Here is a 22,971-nt window from a genome sequence, read left to right as displayed (position 1 = left end):
GCTGGTCTTCACTATACTAGCTTTCAGCAGAATATTGAATTGAGGTGATACAGAAACTGTATTTAAAATCAGAGTGCTCTATGATGTAGGTCTGAAGAGTTGAAAAGACTGTCTGAAATTCTGGATTAAGGTAGTGGTTGACAATTTAGTCTCATGGAATTGTTGCATTGTGAATATGAAACTCTCTCCACTGTACGGTGCTTGTTGAAGGGATGTTTTCTTTGTGTGTAGTTTTGCTGTTGGTGGTCTCCAAATTGATTGGTGCAGTTCATAGGAAAGAGCATACTCCAGCTCTTGGGAACTCTGCTATGTGTCTTGCATGATACGTGCTGTAAGAGTAGGCATAGCTCATTCATTCCTTCTTCAAGGAACACAGCTCCTGGTGTCTGATAAATCTCCCTGAGATTCAGGTGACCAAATCAGCTGATAGAGCTAATGAAACTGGAAAAATTGTATGGGGCATCCAGGTGAGTTTTGGGACAGAGGCAGGGAGGAACAAACAAGAATGAGCCACTAAGTTGGCTCAATCGCTCACATTGCAGTTTCTTGAAATACAGGTGAGCTGAATTCCTCCTCTCCACCTTCTTTCATCATTTAACTTGCAAGCCCCAGTGCTTGTCTCTGAGCTGCATTAATTCACCAGCATAACAAAAAAACCTCACTTAGCAAAAAAATGGAGAGTGTTCTGTTCTTTTAATGCATTAAATAAACCATGGGTCTGATGAGGTTCAGAGCAAACAAGCATGTTCTTCTAATGCCACAATTAGATTGGCTCAGTTGCCTGTTAAGTTGTACTGTCAGACTTTATGCTTCTGTTGTGTGAAAACCTTTTCCTTGTTTTGCAGCTTTATATAAAACACTTTGCTTTGTGTTAATTATACAACAGTCTTCATAAAGCTGTGATTCTAGCAGATTTCCAGCTTTGCAGAGGTCTTGCTTGTGACCTGGCACTGTTGTTGAATATGGATGCCTGATTGGTAACAATGTTTAAATACAAATGCTCTCCCCTTATTCATATAGGGAAAATAGATAATTCCCTACTGAACTGGGAGAAGCTACTTCTGCTTTTTGAGGCCCGGAAGCCCATTCTTATTGAAGCTTGTTGTAGTGCTTTCTAAATCATATGTAAGAGGCAAGTACCATAATACACTTATTGTCACAACAGCTGTTGTTTTTCTGTCAGTGTTTGAAAAAGGCTGGGCTTGATATCCAAACACTTGGAAAACAGCCCTTGGGGACTGTAGGAGCATTGTATAGGATCTTCACAGGAGATTGCATTTTCTCATGGGTTAATCTAGGATATGGAGTGATTTCTAGGAAGTAAGAACCATCATAAATGTTGCCACCATCCCAGTGTATCAGCTGCACTGCTTTGAACTTACTTCTGTTGTCTGATACCTAATGACATAAAAACAAAACTGGAAGCATCAAAGCCTTATGGTAGTGAAAGAAGAAACTCTGATGCCTGTGGCTTTACTTAGGTGGGAGGATAAGAACAAACTTGTAATGGCTGTTAACAGACTTCGGAACTATGCTTTGATGCTAAGTGATAATTGCTTTGTAAAAATGTTTGTTAATCCACATTCTGTATGGACTTTCTAAAACTCTGTATACCCTCTTTTGCTTTTAGCCCTGCTCATGTTCCATTTAATTCCTCTCATCCTAGATTTTTTACTTGGCTTTTAGCACAAAAACACACATAGCTTCTAAAATGTTTTGAGCACTTCGCATTAGGAACCTTTTACTCCCTTAATATTTCTTTAAAGAACATCTATTAAGTTGCTCAGAAAGCATAATTGTTATTACTGTCTTCAGTGTGCCATTGGGGATTATTACTGAGTTCCAGTAATGGTTATCTAAATGGAAATGTAGCAATACACCCTATACTTATTCTCTTGTTTTAAAGATGTATAGAATATATTTTATAAATGTAAAACTTTTAACTGTAGAGGTTGATTGTTTCTCAAATGCGTAAAGCTGTTCAATTACAGGTAGCTAGCTCCTGCAAAACTGCCTGATGATTTTGGAGGCGGTTGTACACGTAATATTCAAAACTGCGGTACTAAATTTATTTTTTTTTTTAAGCCCAGTCAGATCCTATAACAATAAGCAGGAAACACTTTTGTACTGGTCTTTTTGTCTGTGTTTGGATCTCTGTGGCTTGTTACTCTTGAGAGTAAAATTCAAGGTAATAATAATGGATTATTTTTCAATACTTCTTCCTTTTGTTGAAAGGGTTTTAGGTGCTATGGTTGGATAGCTGAGATATGAGTTAAAGTCCACCATGACAAATAGTTGGGGTTTTTGCTAAACACATTTTTTCCTCGCCGCATATGCACAGTAGTGTCTCCCTTCCTCCACAAATAGCTGTATCTTGTAAACTTGCACTTTGCTGAAGATGCTTTAATCTGCACTGAAATAAACAGTGTAACCTGCCATGCCCAGCACACTTCAGGACAAATGTAATAGATTTTAGAGCACTTAATGAACACTGATGTTGTTAAAAAAAAAAAAAAAAAAGTAAAAAGTTGCTGCATGAGTTATCGAAGACCAAATCTATACAAAAGGGCTAAATATAAAAATCTCTACCTCCTGTGTATTTTTAGGATGATGTTTCTTTACTGCTTTGCTGACATCTTGCAGTAGAATGGCATCATTTATCCTCCAGACAGTGTGGAGATTGTTTATGTTTAAAGGACGATTCTTTGAAGTGTTCCAAAAAGCATCTTTTTACCCTGAGTGTCTCCTGGGGGTGCAGGGTAACTACTGTGTAGTGGGGTTTGAAGTAAAGAGGGAGAAATGAGAATGATGGATTCTTTTAGTGGATTTTTGAACAAACATGTTAAGACACAACTTCGCTGCTGCCTCCAGTCATCTTTAGCATCTTGTTTCTCAGCTGCTACCTGGAGAAACAAATGTGTAAGATGTATTTGTGGGAGTGTAACTGTATAATTATCAAATCATTAGTCTGTTTAGCTTATGAGTGTTAAGCTAGATGTACAGGTCAGTCTGTCACAACTTTCTGTCTAATTCAGTAGCAGTGATGGTTAGGGATATTACCTTGTGTTTCTCGTGAGAGCAAGGTTTCATCAGTTCTGGTAGGCACCAAGTGATTTGCTCGGGGAAGACTAAATCTGAGCAATAGAGCAATTAAACATGTCTTCAGTCAATGCCTTCAGTTTTGTTTAAGTGCTGGACAGGAGAAAGAGACAATGAAGAATGGGAAGGAAGGGGTTGGGTCTGTGGGTAGAGGACAGTAAGGGGGATGGTAGAAAGATAAGATAGTTGCAGGGGGGGGGTGTTTGGGGGTGGGGGACGGTTATTTGGTTTTTTTCTGAACCTGCTGCTGTTGGTGGTGCTGAACTGATGGTGTCTGCTCATCCTGTGTCCTGGGGTCACTAATGAATGGGCAGTGTTCCTCCAGAAAGAAAATGTGTGACTAAAAGTGAGAGCCAGGTCAGTTATTGTACGTGTTTCAGATTTTTTTTTTAAAACAAAGTGCTAAGTGTTAGTAAGGGTTATTGAGAGTTCTCATTAAAATGCCAATAGAATGGAGAAACTTCCCCTTACAATATGAAGCAAATGCTCTTGGAACACAGAAGTGATAATAGGAAGAATCCAGTTACATTAACGATGTTTAGTATTCCTAAGCACTGGATTTCCAAATCACTGGGCTAAAATAGCGTTTTGAGAATGCTACATTTAATATGTGGTCAAATTTTTCCTGACTATCTAATAGCTCACATGAAGCCAAAGTACAGATATAATCAGCATTGTCTTTTTATAGTCTATTAACAGACAGCACGACTTAAACATTGAAGTTGCTCTGTAAGAGGACTGTGAGGCTCTGAAGTGGTATTTAAAGATCAGCAAGACTCTCCTTCTTCAAAACGAAGCATTGATCTGGACTTGTATAATTGAATTTAAAGAGGGGAAAAAAAAAACCCAAACCAAAACAACCTCAAAAGTTATTTTTTGTCCTGCTTTCTGAGCATTTCTTTTGTATCTGGATTTTTTTTTTTTTATCTGAAGCATTTAAAGCTTTCTGCAGCAGCTGTGCAATGGTCAGATCTTAATCTTAAATTGAATAATTGAATTCTTAATGTGGTGGTATTCAAACTTGATCAGATGGGTCACAGAATGCATGTGAGCAGGCTTGGTACCAAGGAGCTGATGTTTAGTATTTTGCATGAAGGAAAGGGTTCTTAAACTTACACTTTTACAACTAGTGGAGATGGTGCCTGACACTACTCCCAAGACAGTGCCTGCAACCCCATTGTTGCTGCCCTGAAGAGCATAGAAGTGTCCCATAGAACTTAATGGTGACTTGGATGATGTTAAAATTAAATTCTGCATGCCTTCTCGTTCCAGCAAGGCAAAGACCCTATTGTTAGAGAGTGAAGCAACAGGAGGTACCTATTTGCCACTTAGAAATGGGAAGGAGGATTTGTATCAGAGCCTTTAGACTGCAAGAACAGTAACAGTTCATTATATACTTTGTGTTTCTTCAATCATTTCTGAGGGTGGGGAGGATTTACAGTTATTTTGGTTCAGTTAATATGAGAATTAATTAATATAACTAATTAAAGTTAAATAAAACCACCACTAGTGGTCGGGAAGTTGCCTATACTTCCACAGTTGCTTTGTCTTCCTGATTTCTGGTTGCCTGGGTGAATATCTACTAGGACTTGGTGTACAAGCAGACAAGTGCATCAACTCCATAAAAATAGTTACTTTTGCAGGGTCTATGTATGGTCTTATAGGTGGTTTTGGTCTGGCTTTTTGGGTGGAAGATGAGGGTTGTATCTGGTACTCACAAAATTGTGTCACTATACGCAGAGAACGAGGGGAAGAAACATTTAAAAGAAGAGAGGTCATAGTGAAGAATAAGAAGATGGGTCAATAACTCTGTAATAAGGAAGTGTTTGCTAGTACCTGCTTGTGATGACCAGTCACCCTATGCTAGCCCCTAGGTCTTTCAATTTAGCTGGAGGATAGCCTGATAACATCTGACATAACCAAAATAGTGAGGAAATGACTATGTTTGCTATGTAATATTTTGCAGGGATGGGAAGCTGAAAATATTTGTGTTAAAAGGAGCACTTTTTGCGGTTAGATGTGGTTGGAATGCTTAGCTGAATAAACAGACTACTTACAGTGTATCACAATTGAGAAGATGCCTTAAACTGGTGTATTTGGTGCATGTTACTGTGTTTACTTTTCTCTGCATGTTACTGTGTTTACTTTTCTCTGCAGTCCTTGTTCTCTTTCTCCAAATTCCTACAGTATCTGGCTTGTTACTTCAGTTTCCTGGAGTTCTTCAGAAGAATTGTGATGTTTCCATGATTAAGCCAAGTAGGATTATTCTTGCTACCATGGGCTGCTCCCAGTGGCAGCTCCCATAAAAGCTGATGTAGCTCCAAACTGAAACCAGGCTGCATGTCAACTGGAAATAACTTATACCACAAGCATGCCTTGATTAGGTGAAGACTTGAGCTTCGTGTGGAGTCTATTTTTTTTTTTTTTTGTACCTTTTGAAGCTTTGAGGAATTAGTAATAGTTTTAAGAGAGCTTTGAGTGAAGAATGGTAGGCCAGGTTACGTTTGAAAACTTGTCTGTGACTAACTGTGCATGAGGTGCACTCAGAGCTTTGAGTGTAGTGTTCCTAGTTCTTCAGCTCAGGACTGTAGGTAGCCTGGGCTGTACTTGGGTGTAGAATTCAGATGGTCCTTCCACTGCAACTCAGCTCTGTTCCAGAGGCTGACCATCAAGTTAAAGGTGGCCAAAGCTCGTGATTCGTTATTCAAGTTAAGGGATTTTAGCTATAAGCAACTGGAGTGAAACTGTCATGTTCTGCCTCTATGACCTTGTTGTGGGTTAACCCTGGTAGGCAGCTAAGCACTACACAGTTGCTCACTCACTTCCCCTCCCACCCTCAGTGAGACAGGAAAGAAGAACGGAAGAGTAAAAGCCAGAAAACTTGTGGCTTGGGATAAAAATTGTTTAATAAGCAAAGGAGAGGTAGAAGAAGAAAGAAAACAAAACAAGTGATGCAAAGGCAATTACTCACCACCTCCCACAGGTAGACCAATGCCCAGCCAGCTCCTGAGCAAAAGATGGCTAACCTCCTTAAAAAAAAACCCTCTTTTCACTTGTTGTTGCTGAGCATAGCATTATATGGCATGGAATATCTCTTTGTTTAGTCATCTGCCTGGTTGTGTCCCAACCTCTTGTGCACCCCCCCGGTCTGTTCACTGGAGGCACAGAGTGAGAAACAGAGAAAGCCTTGATACCTGCAAACACTGTTCAGCAATAGTTAAAACATTTGTTTGTCAGCATTGTTTTGGTCACAGATCTAAAACACAGCACCATACCAGCTGCTATGAAGAAAATTAACTCCATCCTAGCCAGACCCAGTACAGGCCTGTCATTATGACTCTTAGATATGTAATCTTCACTACTTGTAGCAAATATAGTTGTGAGTTTTGACTGCTGGTCACTGAAGCAGTGAAAAGTATATGCAGTGTATAGTCTTCAAAATCTACGTGTGCTACCTAGGACATAAAAAGAGAGCTGATGATGCTGTGGGGTTGTGTCAGACCTACAGCAAAGGTGTCCAAGGCTGAGTTTTGGAGCAGTGTGAGTCTGGAATTGATCATTGCTTCAGGCTGTACTTTCAGGAGGTGGTAGGGGCCAGGCCTCTTATTCTAGCTCTCTTATCTGTTCTGCAGTAGTCCAGCTTCTTTCTATTGCTCTGGTTATATACATATATGCACCGTTCTAGCTGTGTTGTTTGGGGTCGTTGTTGTTCATTTTTTTAAAACACTTCCAATAACATTTAGTGAGGCTTCATTTGATTCTTTGACCAGTTGCTGTGTAGGAGGGAATCTGCCTAATGTATCTGAAGCCTTTGTCTGAAGTATGATGGAAATAATAACAAATTCCACTATACTCCCTGCACAGATACTGAAACTTTGTAGAATCTTTTATTTTTCTTTAAAATACAAAGGAGGCTAGTCAACAGCAAGTTATGCCCATCACTTCTGCTATTTCATGTGACCTAAAATTCTTGTAGTGAAATTTTTCTTATGTTTTCAGGTGTACTGTGAGTATGGGATGGTACATGTCCTGTCAGAGAAGGGGAGCAGCAAAGGAAAAGACTACTGTATCCTCTTCAACTCTCAGTGGGCTCATTTGCCACATGATCTGGGTAAAGCTGTAAGTACCTAGCCAAGCAATGACAGAAGAATGTATTCAAAAATGGCTTTGTTACAGGGAAACTTTTAATTTCTAACTTGGATTAGTAGAATTTGAAGCAACTGCTTTGCTCTACTTAGAAAATATTTTTATCTTTTAAGATCACCCTAGGCAGTGCTATGATGGCAATATTCTTTTCCAGGCAGTATGCAGAGGTAATGACTATTTCTGGTTCAAAACAAAAATCTTCCTTTTGCACAACGTGATCAATTAAACGAAAATGGCACTCACCTGTGTTTGGAAAGGAGTTTTTGTATGTCAGTGTGATACAAAAAGATACCACATGGCCTTGCTGATATACTGAACTGTGACTTTTAGTGCCTTCTCAGTGGTTCACAGTTCTGTCAAGCGTAAGAATAAGTAGTCACAAACTGTGTCGAGCTTTTGCTGCATTATCCAAAGCTGTATGAGCTGACAGCTGAGTCAATTCTTCACTCTATTCTGTGAGAAAAAGTTACTGTCACTGAATGATGAAATCAGCAAGTACGCTTTGAATGAGCTACTAATAGGGGAAGATGTGGAGTAGCTGACTGATATTCTGTTAATTTTATTCATTGTATTCCTTAATCTACCAGTTGAGTGCTACACAGAATTATTAATGTTCCTTATCAATGTATAATCAACTTTTAATAACCCATGGTAGGTTTATCACAACTGCCGATTGCTCCCTAGATACATAAATAGCTCAGATGCTGCAGCTGCCTTTGCCTTGTGTAGACCCAGCTAACAAACTCTTGCACTTGACCTGACTCTGTGTGATGTGAAGTCAGCACGTGTACACACTGTATCCCTTTGCTTCAACAGCAGAAGAGGGAACACAGAAGTGCATGAAGCTGGTTTGAGAGGCTTAGGGTCTTGTTCAACTGGATCCAGGCAGGCTTCCCACAGAGTCTCTAGCATTCTAGACTCTAGGATTTGTGAGAGTTGGGGACTGTACTATAGACATCTTGTTTCAACCAGTCTCATAAAAATTCACTGGAGACATATTTCAGTAGCTCTGCAGGAGCTAATGTCATCCAGAATAGCTTGCTCTGAACTGAAACTGAAGCATTGAACAGGTTCTGATCTGCCTTCCACAGAGCACTTGGGTTGCCTGTGCTATGTCCCTTGCCTATCCCTGTTTCCTTCCTCAGATCTCCCTCTGCCTTTCCCTTCTTTCACATTCTCCCTCCTCCTCCTCCCCTCCAGTACTCCAGCAGTACACAATTTATTAACTGAGGTGATGCAGTCCACCAGCCCGAGCTCACTCTGATTGTGTTGTGCTCTGATAGAGCTGATAAGCTTTCCTGAAACCTGGACAACCAGGAAGTGTGTGTAGAGACATTTTACTATCTCTGTAGTAGGAGCCAGGCTGGAGACGGCACTTTTCTGAATAAGCTTGGAGCTACTGACAGCTTGACCCTTAGCTTTCCCTCCTAAAACAGTAGAGTCAGTTATACAGGTATCTGATATTGTATCATGTACCTGTGGATTTCTAATACAAAGTGTTACTTGTGTCAGCTTTTCAGGTTAAAACTTTACCGTAACACTTCTCAAACCTAACAGCTCAACTCCTAGCAAGACTGGGGCTGTGACCTGCTTCTGTTAGCACAGTTCACACCAAGAACCAGTTATTTGGTAGGTAATTGCATTTTTCAGGTGACTTGCAAATAAAACTGGGCAAAGATGCTCATTGCTGTTTAGGTTTTGCAAGGAACAATTTGTGATGGTGTTATTTCTAAAACCTTGAAGTGTCTTTGGGCTGTTCCTGTGGAAACATACCAGAGCAGATGTCTTTGGGTCTGAGAAGGGCCAAAACTAAGGAGTTGAGGCAGGCCTGCAACATCTCTGAATTGCAAGCAGTGAGAGAAGCAGCTTAGAATCCAGTATCCAGGTGCTTAGGATCCAAAATCTCAGCTAACTGCATGTGCTTGGTTTCAAAATGGAGTTTATTTTTGTTGCCTGTGCTTTTGTACTTTACCTTAGCTTGTGTTTGTGTTTCTAGCTGTTCATACGCTACGTAATCTCAGCCTGCCACTCTGTGCCACCCTAGCAATTATAAGACTTTGCTGTACTCTTCCTGCATCCTGGATACATGCATCAGAATAGCAACAGTGCTGAAGAAAACACTGCAAGTGCAGATCATAACCCAAATTTTACTACCAGCGGAATTTTGTACTAAAAGGTGAAGCAAGGCAGGACTCTACGTACTAGAGTGATGCATTGTTCCAACTTTCAAGTTTCTCTGAGAATATCACTCCATTACTTGAAAGTTCTCAACTACCCTTTAGATACTCTGTGGTTTCTGCTCTTGACTTCTTTTATAATTGTATTTTATATATATGTATTTAACTATTTTCTTTCTTTTCAGTCACTCTTGCAACTGCAGGATCAGACAGCATCTGTTTTGTGTTCTCCTTCTGATGTACCTGATGGGGGATTTAATAACCAAATCCCCATGGTGATGCGAGGGAATTGCACCTTCTATGAGAAAGTGAGGCTTGCTCAGATAAATGGAGCTCGTGGGCTGCTGATCGTTAGTAGAGAGAGACTGGTAAGTCCTTCTGTCTTTCTATATTGCTGATACTCCTCTGATGTTAGATATTGTCTTGTCTTCAGTGCTCATTGCTGGTGACTGATGCTCCTCTTTAAAATAAATAATATATGTGTGTGTGTTTATGCGTATATGTACATTGCATAGTGGTGTGTGGAAATAATCTGAAGGAAGGATTAATGAAACAGGAGGAGGTGCTCATTTAAGTAGGAGGAGTGCTGCGTAAAGCCCACGTAACTTTCAAGTCAAGGGCTCAGAATTATCCTTATGTCATATGAAATACTGGAATCAAAGAAGGAGGTTGGTTTCTTGACTCGTACTACTACCTTCAATGAGATTTAGAGCACAGTTAATCTAGTGCTTTAGATTCAGCTGGAGCATCACCAGTGTATGTTTTGTAAAATTAGTAGTTTTGAATACTGTAGTCAATACTAGAGGCACACATCAGTCATAAAACCATGACCCTGATGTGCAAAAGATACTGCTTGAAGTTTGGTTGCTGCATTTTGCTGTTACAGTCTTTAATGACTTATATTTTACTGGAAACAGGCATACATTTTGACTTTGAGTTTTTGCTGTCATTACGTTCCTTTCTAGAATATTTTCCAAGTTAACAGAAACAGAACTTGCAACTTCAACCCTTTTGAAGTAGTAGAAGTATTTGCAGAAATGGATGTTCTTACCTGGTCTGAACTGTCTTTCAGGTTCCTCCTGGGGGTAACAGGAGTCAATATGAAGAGATTGATATTCCTGTGGCTCTGCTCAGCTATACTGATATGTTAGATATTGGCAAGGTAAACTTGATACTAAATGCTCCAATTTATATTATCTCCTTTAAATGAGTCACTGCTCAACAGTATTTGAAGTCCATCTTAAGAGCTTTGAATCTGTAGAGAGTTGTATTCCTGAAGATTGCATTATTATGTTTTGAAAAAAAAAAAAGTGAATCTCTTGGGAGGTTATTTCTCATTTTCAGAATAAGATCAAAATGGAGTCTGGGGCTGGAAATAAATATCACTAATAGTAGAGCCAATAGATTGCTCTTAAGTATTTATAATAAAGTTTGATTCTGAGGTTGCTTAGTGTAAACTAAATAACTGAACCATTGCTAAGGTAGCTTTTTGGAAGTTCTTCATAACTTGTACTTACCTCCGCAGAGTTTCGGCAGCTCAGTGAAAGGGGCAATGTACGCACCAAATGAGCCTGTGCTAGACTATAACATGGTGATTATATTTGTCATGGCTGTGGGGACTGTTGCAATTGGAGGCTACTGGGCAGGAAGCAGAGATGTGAAAAAGTGAGTAACTGGAATGCAGTATGTCGGTTTTCTTGTATTTCTCACAGGAAAAAAAAATGGTATTTATCTAAAGATCACCTGGTAGCTCTCCTAATGAGATTTAGAGACTGTCTATATAACCAGAATGGAAAAATGCTGATGTGACATTTGAAAGGCCCTGAGCCTGGTATTGGCTTTGTCACTGTATGAAATTATTAGAATGTAATTTGCATGTAGCAGTTTAGTGTTTTGCCTTGTCAAAAAGCCAAGCATTTGAGAAGTTCAGAAGGAAAATTGGATAGTAATAGGCTTCCTATTTGGGCTTTTGCAAAAATCCACCATAAAAATATAAAAAAAAAAAAAATGTTTTTACTAGTATAGTGCAAAACAAACTGAGTAGGTGGCTAACATATACTATGTTTATTATGAATCTTTTATTGAAATTTTATGGTTACTTTTTGCCAGTAGGTGGAGTTGGGCAGAGGAGGTTGTCTGTGACACACTTACTTTTAACATTTACTTTATATATATACAACCTGACTTTAGGATTTCTTTGGAAGTCAACAAATTATTCTGCAGTAATTTTCAGGATTCTGTTGAGTTCCTAGTGAATGAGGAATAGTACTCTTGATAAACTAATGCAGTAGTTATTGTTTTATGCATTGTGTTATGTCTGATGTTCATACATCCATGCAAAATGTGGAGTTCCACCGACTTGAGTGGAAATCAATGCAGGCATTGGTGTTGTCATGTTTTCCAACCCCATGTAGTTCTCCCTGAAGATTCAGTGCCCTTTATATACTTTGTTGCAGAAGGAATGGACTGATTATAGCCATGTTACTCTTTCAGGCGGTACATGAAGCACAAACGTGATGATGGGGCAGAGAAACATGATGATGAAACAGTTGATGTGACTCCAATAATGATCTGTGTATTTGTAGTGATGTGCTGCTCAATGCTGGTCCTCCTTTATTTCTTCTATGACCACTTAGGTACTCTTAAAGTTGTATTTGTATTGATACATCTTCAATATCACAAGGCTGCCATAGTTTAAAGAACATTTTTACTGTGAAAATAATTATGAAATGGCTGTCTTCTGCCATGTTTCTTCATCCCAACATGATTCAAAACCCTGTAAGAAAACCCACCAAGTAGATTTCTATACCTGCTTTTAGTGAGGTTGGATTAGGTGACCATAGAGCTTTTCAAATGTTGAAGCCTATTAAGTAGATACAGACTTAATGTCTTCCACCTTTTATTTTTTGTCAAAGGTGTTCTCAAACCTATATTTGTCTTTCTATTATTGTTCAATTTGAAGTTAAGTTAAGGGATCCAGGATCAATTTTTTTATCTTTATAAAGATTATAAGTTTCTACTGATCACTTATCAAATTGATTGACAGAAGAGCATGAGAGCCTAATGCACTGGAACTTCAGTCCTCATATTTCTGAGGAAGTTCTGAAAGATTCATCCCATCTGTATTAATTCATTTTGCTGCTAAGTGAGTTCCCTTATAATGCTTATCTATACTCATAATGAGAAGATAAACACTTCACCATAAATTGCCTTTTTAGGCTTATGATTTAATGATTTTTAAAATATTAGCACAGAGGTTTTGATTTGTTGAAGTAACTATTGCATAAAGTACACCTGAGTAAAATGAGCTAGAATTAGATAGTTAAAGAGCATAAATTTAATTAACAGTCATTTGAATCTCTGAATTCAACGTTTACTGGTGAAATGTAAGCCTTGTTTCTCATTCAGGTTTTTTGATTGCCTGTTCTTTATTCAGCCAGGATATGAAAAAAAGCATCTCTTAACTTATCCTACTTGGACTTACTGCTTTTTCTTTCTCAGTCTATGTTATCATAGGAATATTCTGCCTGGCTGCCTCAATTGGTCTTTACAGTTGTCTGTCTCCCTTTGTAAGAAGATTCCCTTTGGGAAAGTGTAGGTACGTGGCAAGTTCTAAATCTTTAATAGGCAAAATTAAGTTTTTATAATGTAGGGTAGGTATGGGATTTACAAGGTGATTTCATACTTAAAAACATTTATAAAGGAGGAGTGTAACTACATAGACAACGGTAGCTTTGTTGTGTTTCATTTTCAGAATCCCAGACAACAACTTGCCTTATTTTCACAAGCGTCCACAGGTCCGGATGTTGCTATTGGCAATACTTTGTATCTCTGTCAGCATAGTCTGGGGAATCTTCAGAAATGAAGATCAGTAAGTGTACGCTTTATTTTCTGTGCTAGAAATGTAATATGCTTTATAGTATAAATAACTGACATCTGTAGAAGCCTAAACTTATCCTGAATTTAGGAGTGACAGGAAAGAAACTAGAGACCTGGGCAGAAGTTGTTCCTTATGTACTTCATCTTAGTCTTGTTGGTTTAAGTTACAGAAAACTGTCTCTTGTTAAGCTTGAATTTCTGAGTCCCAGTCCATATTCTGATCTTTGGCTTAAGACAGCTTTTTCAGAAGTGGTATAGAAAGTTGGACACAAGTTGTCTAACTTACTACTTCATGGTCTGCGTGTGTGTTTTCTCAGAGAGAGTAAGAGCTGTGAAGCTCGTCAGATCTTTAGTTTCTCTCAGCTGACTGGTATGAGTAAATAATTCCATGTCCAGTATTGCTGCAGTACCTAATTATAGCATGTTCTTATCACTTTAGTTAGTTTTTTGTTGTGGTGGTTTGTTTTTGTTTGGTTTTTTTTACCCCTTACCTCACTCCCAGATGCTCAGGTTTCCCCATATATGTACATGTGTTCATCTCCTTAGTCCCTCTGTCGGGGATTCTGTGTTGGAACTGAAATGCTGGCTTGTGTTTCTGCTGATGGTACCAAAGATGTCTTGCTTGTGCCTTGGATGCCTGTTACTGCCTTTGTGGGGTCAGTTTTCTGTGTTAAGTTTGTGGATCATTCACTGACAGAACTCATAAATCCAGGAAGCATCAGCTTTGAAACACCTTTTTAGAGAAATAAGTGTCAGACTGAGGAGTACAGAAGTACTATAGAGCTATTCCAACCTGGGATATTTAGGACTAGGAAATCCATTTTCTACCTCAAAGATGGAGTGGACCTGAGCGTCTCCTGCACAAAGCTCCATCAGCAAGTGCTCAGGTATTGATCACAACAGCATAATCTCTCATCTGCATGTACACTTTAGTGATTTTGGGGAAGCCTTAGTGTTTTGTATCTCAAATCCTACTTCTTTGATCCTAGCGATCAAGAATAAAGCAAAGAGCATTGGTGCTTCTATACCTAACTTGCAAAACACAATCAAGAAATAGCCCCAACTGTAGGCTTCCCTCAGCACACAAGGGTGTACACATATACACAGGCTAAAGGACCCCAGCACTTCCTATTTTGGTACTCACTGACCTCATTCAGCCAGTTTTCAATCCACCTCAGTGTCTGCTTATCCGGCCTACACTTCCTCAGTTTCTCTATGAGGATCTTATGGGAGATTCTCAGTGGGAAAGCCTTACTGAAGTCTAGATAGACAATACTCCCACTGCTCTTCCCTCATCTACCAAATCAGTCATTTCACTGTAGGAGGTTTTCAGGTTGATCAAGCACAACTTCCCATTTGTGAATCCATGCTGACAGCAATGTTGATTTCAAGCAAGTACTTTTAATAAAGTTTTTTTGTCCCAAGCGGGTCCTTACTGAGGACAAGGCTTGATATGGCTTTCCTATTGTTTCCTGTGAAAAAGTTGCTCTCCTCTTTCTTTAGGTGGGCCTGGGTTCTGCAAGATGCTTTAGGAATCGCTTTCTGTCTTTACATGTTGAAAACAATTCGCCTGCCTACATTTAAGGTATGAAAGTTAAACAGTTGTAAAAAGAGGATGTTTGCCTGTATATAGCTGAACAGAGGAGCCACTTCTAATGGAGTACATTGGCTTGGAAATGCGCTTGTGTTCATAGGTAGCTTGGAAGAGAGTGATGTAATGAGTATACTGTAGACCAAGAAGTGGCATGTGATTGTTATGCATGGTGTTTGGTAACTTGAAGTTCTGCAGAGTGTTGACTAATAGTAAATCGCACACCACACACTCACTTGTGGGTTTTGGCGGGGTGGGGGGTTGGTTTGTGTTTTGGGGTTTTTTTGTTGTGGTTTGGTTTGGGGGGGGCGGGGGGGTGGTTGGGTTTTGTTTTGTTTTCAAGTTTGACACACAATTGATGCATCATTCTGGTGTTTTTTTCAAATCTTCCAGAACTTATTCAGTATCCTAAGATGAAAATCAGTATCAGTCATTTAGTTGCCCCTTAGGCAGCTCTTCAAACTCTGCTTCAAGTTACCTTCACCTATAAATTTGTTTCTTTGTACAGACTGGCCAAAGTAATGTGGATACTGTTTCAAGCTATGCCTAGCATCCTCCAGAGGAAATGCAGATCTTCTTAATATTTCCTAACAAATTGAAACAGCACCATTTCCAGATTTTACGTGATAAAAAATTTTAGGGACTAACATGTAATTTTGTGCCCAAGAATTACTTTCTTTTATATGGTGCATGTGAGACCCGATTCCTCCATCTAAAATATTTAGGAGTTAAGAAAAATACGTGGTGACTTGTTTTAGTGCTTGTTAGCTTTTGCCTTGCATAGTCTTAAGTTGCTAATTATTAATTCTTTGCTGTTTCCTAATGCACAGTATGTAAATACCAAGTATATTGTCTCTTCCTTCAGGGTTGTACCTTGCTCCTCCTGGTTCTTTTTGTGTATGATGTATTCTTTGTATTTATCACACCTTTTCTAACAAAGGTAAGTAAAGTATTTCTCTAGCGCCTGCTGGTCACAGAGCAAACTGTAATGACCTGTTTCTCTGTGTGTTCCTAAATGATCCCAGACCTGGTGAGTGAAGTGCTGACTTACAAATTTTCCCCTTTTTTTCTTTAGACTGGGGAGAGTATAATGGTAGAGGTGGCTGCAGGCCCGTCTGATTCTGCCACTCATGAAAAGGTACTGTATGCAGTCTGAAAATACAGCACTAACTTCCAGCTATTACATTTTCAACTTCTCTAAAATTCAAAGACCACAAAGCTGAAATGGGGATGCCAGTCCGAAAAGAATTTAATGTGGAAATAAGCACTCCTTAGCTCTCTGGAAAACTACACCAAACATGGGGGGCAAGGCAGACTTTTAGTGGTTCATCACAAGAGCTTTGGTCTTATCTTATCTTGCTTTAAGAGGGTTTGAGTACAAGGCAGCTCATTAGCTCAGCTTCGCAAAAACATGACCATGTTTGTAAATAGAACTTTTATTGCTAATGAAGCATATCCATTTTTACCTAAAGAGATAAAACTTATATGATCAGTCTGTCTCTTCCCCCTCCTTCCCTGTTTTGATAATTGCTTTATGAAAAGCTGAGGCTATAGGCAAAGGAGAGAAACACGAATTGGAGACAGAAAGAAAACAGAAGTTGGTATAGTTCTGTACTGTTTGACAGGAGCCAGCTGTATGCACCGAGCTGTACAACATGATGTGATTCTTTAATGTACTGTATTAAAGAGAATACATGTTTGCAATGAACTTTGCCGTACTGTCCCTCAATGTTGCAAATTATGTCATAAATAGGAAAGCTTGGGGGGAAAAAAGTCTTTAAAATTATTCAAGTCTTTACTCTTTTGAGACTTTCATTGCAACCAGCAGATTGAAATAGAAATGGTTATTTCTTATGCATGTAGCAGTTTACCTAAATTTTTTATGTTCCTGCAGTTAAAGCAGAGTTGGTGTACCCTGTTGCATGTGAGGACTTTGAAATTAATACAGTGTTTTGAGATGTCTGTCACGGGGAGTTGTCTTAGCTGTTTGATTTAGAAAGTATTTCATCACTCCTATCTCAAATACATTTTGTTGTCAGTAATATTAATAAAAGATTTTAAGGATCTATAATATTAAAAAAGATACATTTGCTGTATTTGAAGTCTACGGTTTCAGTACAACAGGAACAAGTTCTGGTAGATGGTGTCAGTATGTAGAGAAAACAGCTTTTCATAAGGCATGTGTCTCTCTCGTTCCAAGCTCCCAATGGTCCTGAAGGTTCCACGACTGAACTCTTCACCATTGGCTCTGTGTGACAGGCCTTTTTCTCTCCTAGGATTTGGAGACATTTTAGTTCCAGGTATTTTTGTTTAGCATGTTAAGAATTTTACTTGTTGCACACTCATATTAGTTCATTCTGCTTGTACTTCCGCTTCAAGTGGGAAGTTTGATTTGACTACTATAAAGCTGATAAATTTATACGTATATCTTTTATGGGGTTTTTTTCTGCACTATTCACTTTTACCATAAGAAATTAAATGCATTAAATTAATCTTACGGTTCAGTTTCACATGCCGTAATGTCAAATGTAGAGAAATCTCAAGAGTTGATTTAGCAACTAATTTTATAGTATAAAACATCTTTAATAGAGGAAATTATTTGTCCATTTGCATATTATTTGAGTACACACGTACCTGACCACTCAAAACTTCCTAATTTTGTCAGTCATGCAACATCCAGTGTTTCTACCACACCTTCTCTCAAATTTGACTTTAGATAGTATGTGAAAGTATGCCTGGCACCACTGCAGGTGAAAACAAGTATGCATCTTCTGATTGTCAGATTTCTTCTGAGAAATCATTTGTTTATTTTCTTATATTTTGGGAACTATGAACTGTGTCATCCCTGTCCGTGCCCCTCCTCCCCGTGACCTATAACAGGCATAGTTATTAACAATAAATTTCTACTGTCTTTACTAGGAGCTGGAAGGGATGAACTTACTCTCATTCTTGTTGTGAACACTGTATTTTTACAGCTGTTTATTAGGGATGGGATGACATTTTGTATCTAGGATCTGTGTATTTGTAGATGTTAATTTTATTATCGGAGTGATTCTGTTGTACTGAGCTTGTGTTATCATGTAACTATTTTGTAAGCTGTGCAGCCTCCTGAGTGATGCTGTCATAGTACTTGGGCAACCCTGTGTTTAAGTAAATGTTGAGGGGGAAAAAAAAAAAAATCTTAAGTTCCTAGATAATTTGATGGGTTTGAGTATTTTAATGTGTGAATGGTTGAAAGCATGTTGTAATTGTTCTTTCCTTTCCTAGGCTTACTAGTAGCCTATTGCCATAGATTTGATATTCAGGTGCAGTCGTCCAGAGTCTATTTTGTAGCCTGCACAATAGGTACGTATAAGTGTGACACCTGAACACAATACCTACAGGGGTTGCTCCCTTTAAAAGTGTACCATTGATCTTCTATTACGTAGTTTGGGTGTTTTTATTCTACTCCTCCTTTTATTATTAAACAAATATTTTAGCTAAGTACTTTTGAGGCTAGAGCTTCCATCACCAAGTTATCTTATGTTATTTTCCTGAGCTGTTTTGTCTGCCGTATATAAGGGGAGCTTCTTGTTACCACGGCTTGTCTCACTATAACCCTTACATCTACACTATCTTTATACATGCTTAGCTACTCATTCTGGTTTCTTGATTCATGAATCTTTGAGTTTATTGCATATGAGAATTCAGGTTAGGCATGTCTTCCTTTGACTTTGTTCTTAACTTTTTGTGTATTCTAAAAATCTGTGACCTATGATGCAACGAGTTGTATTATGGTGGCTGTAACACCTCTAAATTAGTTTTACTTTAGTATGTAGAATCCACAGAGTTACACGCCATGGACTTAAAAGACAACTGATGAATAGGATCCTACAGATTTCTGTTGGCTTTGTTACAAAGTATTTATGCTAGCAAAGACTTAAGATGCTTGCAGTTAATGTCATGAAAAATTTTCATGAAAATCTGCTTTAGAAATTCTTTTGAAAACATAGCTGGGTTCTTGGAGACTTATAGCAGGGTTAGAGAGATGCTTTTATTTCAATGTACCAAATCTTACATAATTTCCTCTTGTATATACTTAAATGAAACTGTTGTCTTACCTGGTACTTTCAAAACACATTTACAGAAATTGATAGAAAAATATTGTACCGATGAAGAGTCAGCAGTGTACTATTGCAGCAATGAACACTAACCATGTACAGGGTTGTGTTAGCAAGATTGAGTCAGCAGTATGAGAGAAGTGATTATTCCCCTCAATTTGGCAGTTAAGACTGAGCCTTAACCAGGATCCCTGGTGCAAGACAGACTGACATACGGGAGTAAATCTGGTGGAGGCCATCAAGATGGCTGAGGGCTGGAGCACATGATTTTAAAAGAAGAGAAGGCAAAGAGGACTTTCTGTTGTTGTCCACAGCTACCTAATGTGAGGATGCAGAGAAGAAAGACAGACTTTTCTTACGGGTGCACAAGGATAAGATGTGAGGCAATGGACTTAAGTCACAAGAAGAAATGTTTCAACTAGATATAAGGAACTCTCAGTAATAACATAATGTGCCCTGAAAAAAACACTTTGGAAGAATTGCAAAAAGTTATCAAGTATTCTAATCATAGAATTGTTTAGGTTGGAAAAGACCCTTAAGATCATCAAGTCCAACTGTAAAGCTAGCACTACCAAGTTGTCACAGACGAGTGTTTTAGATCACTTAAAGAATCACTGTCAAAGGTATTAGCAAAAGTGATTTTAACATAAATTTGTAAAAGTGCAACTTAACAGAATTTGATGGCAAGATTCACTATTACTTACTACATGGAAGAAACATAAAAAGGAAAATCAAGTTAGAATCAATTGATTTACAGAGAGACCAGAGATGCAAAAAGGTAAGGGAGACCCTCCCATTGAGTCATGAGGTTCAGAGTGGACCCTCTTGCTTTCTAAACTCCATTTCAGAGAGGAGTCTAGGTGCGGCTGGATCCAGACTTAGTCCCAGACTTGGCTAACAGTTTATGGCTAATGGAATTAGCTACATGGATTTCATTAGACATTCATTCAGCATGCTATCAGTCACTTACTGAGGTTCTGTTGCAAATAAGGGGTCTCTTAGTCTCAGGTAAGTAATCTCAAACCTTGATGTTAAAGAAGTGCCTTCCATGCAGGAGTGCGATGTTAGTTTGCTCCATAGAACCCTAGGTTTCCTGAAGCAGAGACTCAGGCATCAAATTTTAAAAAAATAAATAATTTTATAGAGTGGTACAGCAGCAGGATTGGCTTGAGCTGGGTGCCTCCAGGGTGGGACCTGAACAAAGAAGTCCCTGGGCAATTATACCCTTACAGACTATTCACCTGCCCCTCACGCATTCTTCACACTCCAGTAGTGATTCTGGTCTGAGATCTTCTGACCCCTTATTGGATTCCTTCACTGTCTCCAGACAGGCTGTTATCTTGTCAGGTTGCAGGTGCTGTTGACAGTTGTAGCCTCCTTATCTCCTGGTTTGCGCTGGCTCTGGAGACCTTGTTTTGCTTGAGTAGGTACAAGTTCAGTAAGTTCAGCAAATCTAGGTGAAAGTTTACAGCTTGAGGCCTAAGGCTTCAGCAAATCTAGTTACTCATGCTAAGTAAAGCTAAGCAAACAGCATACTAAATCACACAATGTTATACCTCTAAGTGGTTCATTCTATTTTAAAACTTACTTATTTAAGCTAAACTACTAATATCTCTTAACACTGAGAGGTGTCCCTGCTCAAGGGGAGAGTTGCCTGGCATGCAGTCCAGTTGATGTCCAGGGAGAACTCAAATTGGGCTCATCCAACAATCTGGCATTGGTAAAAGGATCTCATTGCTTAGAGGAGTAACCCCAAGAGGTGTCTGAACTCAAGGGGAGATCACCACCATGCAGCCATGCTGTCTAGCAGGGAGAGCTCAAAGAAGGCTCACTTAGGCTGCCATATGTATGGGATAAAGCGGTTGGTTGGCTCATAGTCAAATTGCATACCATGGGAGAGGTATGCAAGAGACTCCTTGTACCCACAATTTTCTTTGTTCCTCAATAAATGAGGCTTGGAAAAACCACCTGCTATTCATGTGTTAATTGCATGATCAGTGCTCACTGTGTCTCTCTGCTCCTTTTGTGGATTTCCTAGAGGACTTGCCTGGCTACGGCTCAGGCCTTTACCTCTTTTGGAGCCTGTACCAAACTACTGCTAGTTTGGTTAAGGGGAGGGGGGCAGGGAGTGCATCTGTCACGCAAGTCCCCCACAAAACCATGTCCCTAAGCACTACATCTACATGTCTTTTAAATACCTCCAGGGATGGTGACTCAACCACTTTCCTGGGCAGCCTGTTCCAATGCTTGATAAACCTTTCAGTGAAGAAATTTTTCCAATCCAAACCTCCCCTAGTGCAACTTGAGGCTGTTTCCTCTTGTCCTATTGCTTGTTACCAAGGAAAAGAGACCGACCCCCACCTCGCTACAACCTCCTTTCAGGTAGTTGTAGAGAGCGATGAGGACTCTCCCAAGCTTCCTTTTCTCCAGGCCAAACAACCCCAGTTCCCTCAGCCGCTCCTCATAAATCTTGTTCTCTAGACCCTTCACCAGCTTCGTTGCTCTTCTTTGGACACTCTCCAGCACCTCAATATCCTTCTTCATCTAGTTCCTGAATAAAAATCAGTTGGTTTTAGCTTCATTGTTCTGAAAGTGTAATTGAAATTAATTACGTTATGAGATCCTAGCTGCTTCTGTTTGATGTAATAATTTTTGCAGAATATATGCAGAAATTAAATAGAAAGTAATAACAAATTATAACATACAGCTGGATTGTTGGTTTTTTTGCAGGTTTTTTAGGGGTGCTGCAGGATGGTAAGAAACAGCCAAAGCCAAGCCAAACAAGAAGCACATGTTATAATGGTCAAAATAATTGTCTGTATCTGAATTCGTAAATACGCGGCACAAAATTTCACTTGTTTGTTTTGCCTTTCTCAAACTGCTTAAGGTAATGATTTAATTGCACAGCGTGGACTAGGCCGATCACACTACTTTCACGACATGTTATTATGGGTAGAAAGTCTGTAGTATCTCTAAGTAAAGCACTATTCCAAGCTTACATTGTGTGTATAATACATTGTGTCTAAAGAGGCATGAAAAAATTCTGGAGATGTTGTTTTACATACTACTTGAAAAAAGTTTCTGTTAGAATGCTCATCTAGCTAATTATTTAGTTGTTCTTGAGCAGAGCTGTATCTGAATAACTGGGTTTTGCTCGTTTTGTTTCCTTCCAGCATATGGCATAGGCCTCCTTGTGACCTTTGTTGCCTTGGCATTGATGCAGATGGGCCAGCCCGCTCTCCTCTACTTGGTGCCCTGTACTCTTCTCACAAGCTTTGCTGTGGCTCTTTGGAGAAAGGAGCTTGCAATGTTCTGGACGGGCAGCGGCTTTGCGGTGAATACCAGTTTGATATGAGTGTCTTCAAGAAATACTAATATTATAAAAACCTAACTAGAATTAAAGTTGAGTAAAATATTGCAGTATTATCAAACAAAACCAAAGATTTTTGTTTTGCTTGTTTGCTTTTTTTACATACTTTTTTGCCTCAGTAACATTTTCCTTTTTTAATGTCTATGACCACTTAAACTGGCTAATGAAAATTAAAGTAGACCTTGTCTATCCTTCTTGATTCTGCCATAATTTTACTCTTTTGATCTCTGTTGAAAGTATTATTATTTATTATGGGTAAAATATTAAATATATAAAATGTAATGTTTTATAGTATTACATAAAATATATCCTTAAAAATATTTTTCTTCATATTTTTTCAATAGCCTACAGCTTATGAAGTTAGAAATCTAGCTCAGTATAGTAAATTATCACTTTGTTTCACTGTGGTAGAAGTGAAATTAATTTGATTCCAAAAGGAATAATTTCTATCATGATGCATGATTATAGATTTGAATAATTACTTGAAGGGCAAATCTATCAAGTTAGAGGTTCCCCCCATGAGTTTTGTTATTCAACTATTTGTGATAACCTTCACAACTTTCCTCTAGAGAACTGAATTTAATTGTTGGAAAAATATTTGAGATCATC

The 22,971-nt window shown here is 38.8% G+C and overlaps 1 protein-coding gene across 3 annotated transcripts in view; it reads left to right on the top strand.

Moving 5' to 3' along the window:
• Positions 1-22,971, top strand: part of SPPL2B (signal peptide peptidase like 2B) — a 33,511-nt gene that overhangs the window by 2,931 nt on the left and 7,609 nt on the right. For 2 of the 3 annotated variants that reach the window (XR_008237059.1, XM_052800336.1), the window contains exons 2-14: positions 7,099-7,218; positions 9,608-9,790; positions 10,495-10,584; positions 10,948-11,087; positions 11,916-12,058; positions 12,924-13,020; positions 13,177-13,293; positions 14,805-14,886; positions 15,758-15,832; positions 15,968-16,030; positions 17,093-17,192; positions 18,160-18,237; positions 22,166-22,326. Coding sequence is in view for 2 of the 3 variants with exons in the window: in XM_052800336.1 (XP_052656296.1) it covers positions 7,099-7,218; positions 9,608-9,790; positions 10,495-10,584; positions 10,948-11,087; positions 11,916-12,058; positions 12,924-13,020; positions 13,177-13,293; positions 14,805-14,886; positions 15,758-15,832; positions 15,968-16,030; positions 17,093-17,192; positions 18,160-18,237; positions 22,166-22,326 (1,449 nt within the window). In the remaining variant the exon portion in view is untranslated. Of the gene's footprint in view, positions 1-7,098; positions 7,219-9,607; positions 9,791-10,494; positions 10,585-10,947; positions 11,088-11,915; positions 12,059-12,923; positions 13,021-13,176; positions 13,294-14,804; positions 14,887-15,757; positions 15,833-15,967; positions 16,031-17,092; positions 17,193-18,159; positions 18,238-22,165; positions 22,395-22,971 lie in introns of all 3 variants that reach the window. The other variant, XM_052800337.1, reaches the window with a different exon arrangement.

This window comes from Harpia harpyja, chromosome 11 (genome assembly GCF_026419915.1).
Source record: "Harpia harpyja isolate bHarHar1 chromosome 11, bHarHar1 primary haplotype, whole genome shotgun sequence".
Taxonomy (NCBI): domain Eukaryota; kingdom Metazoa; phylum Chordata; class Aves; order Accipitriformes; family Accipitridae; genus Harpia; species Harpia harpyja.
This window is presented reverse-complemented; position numbering and strand designations above follow the sequence as displayed.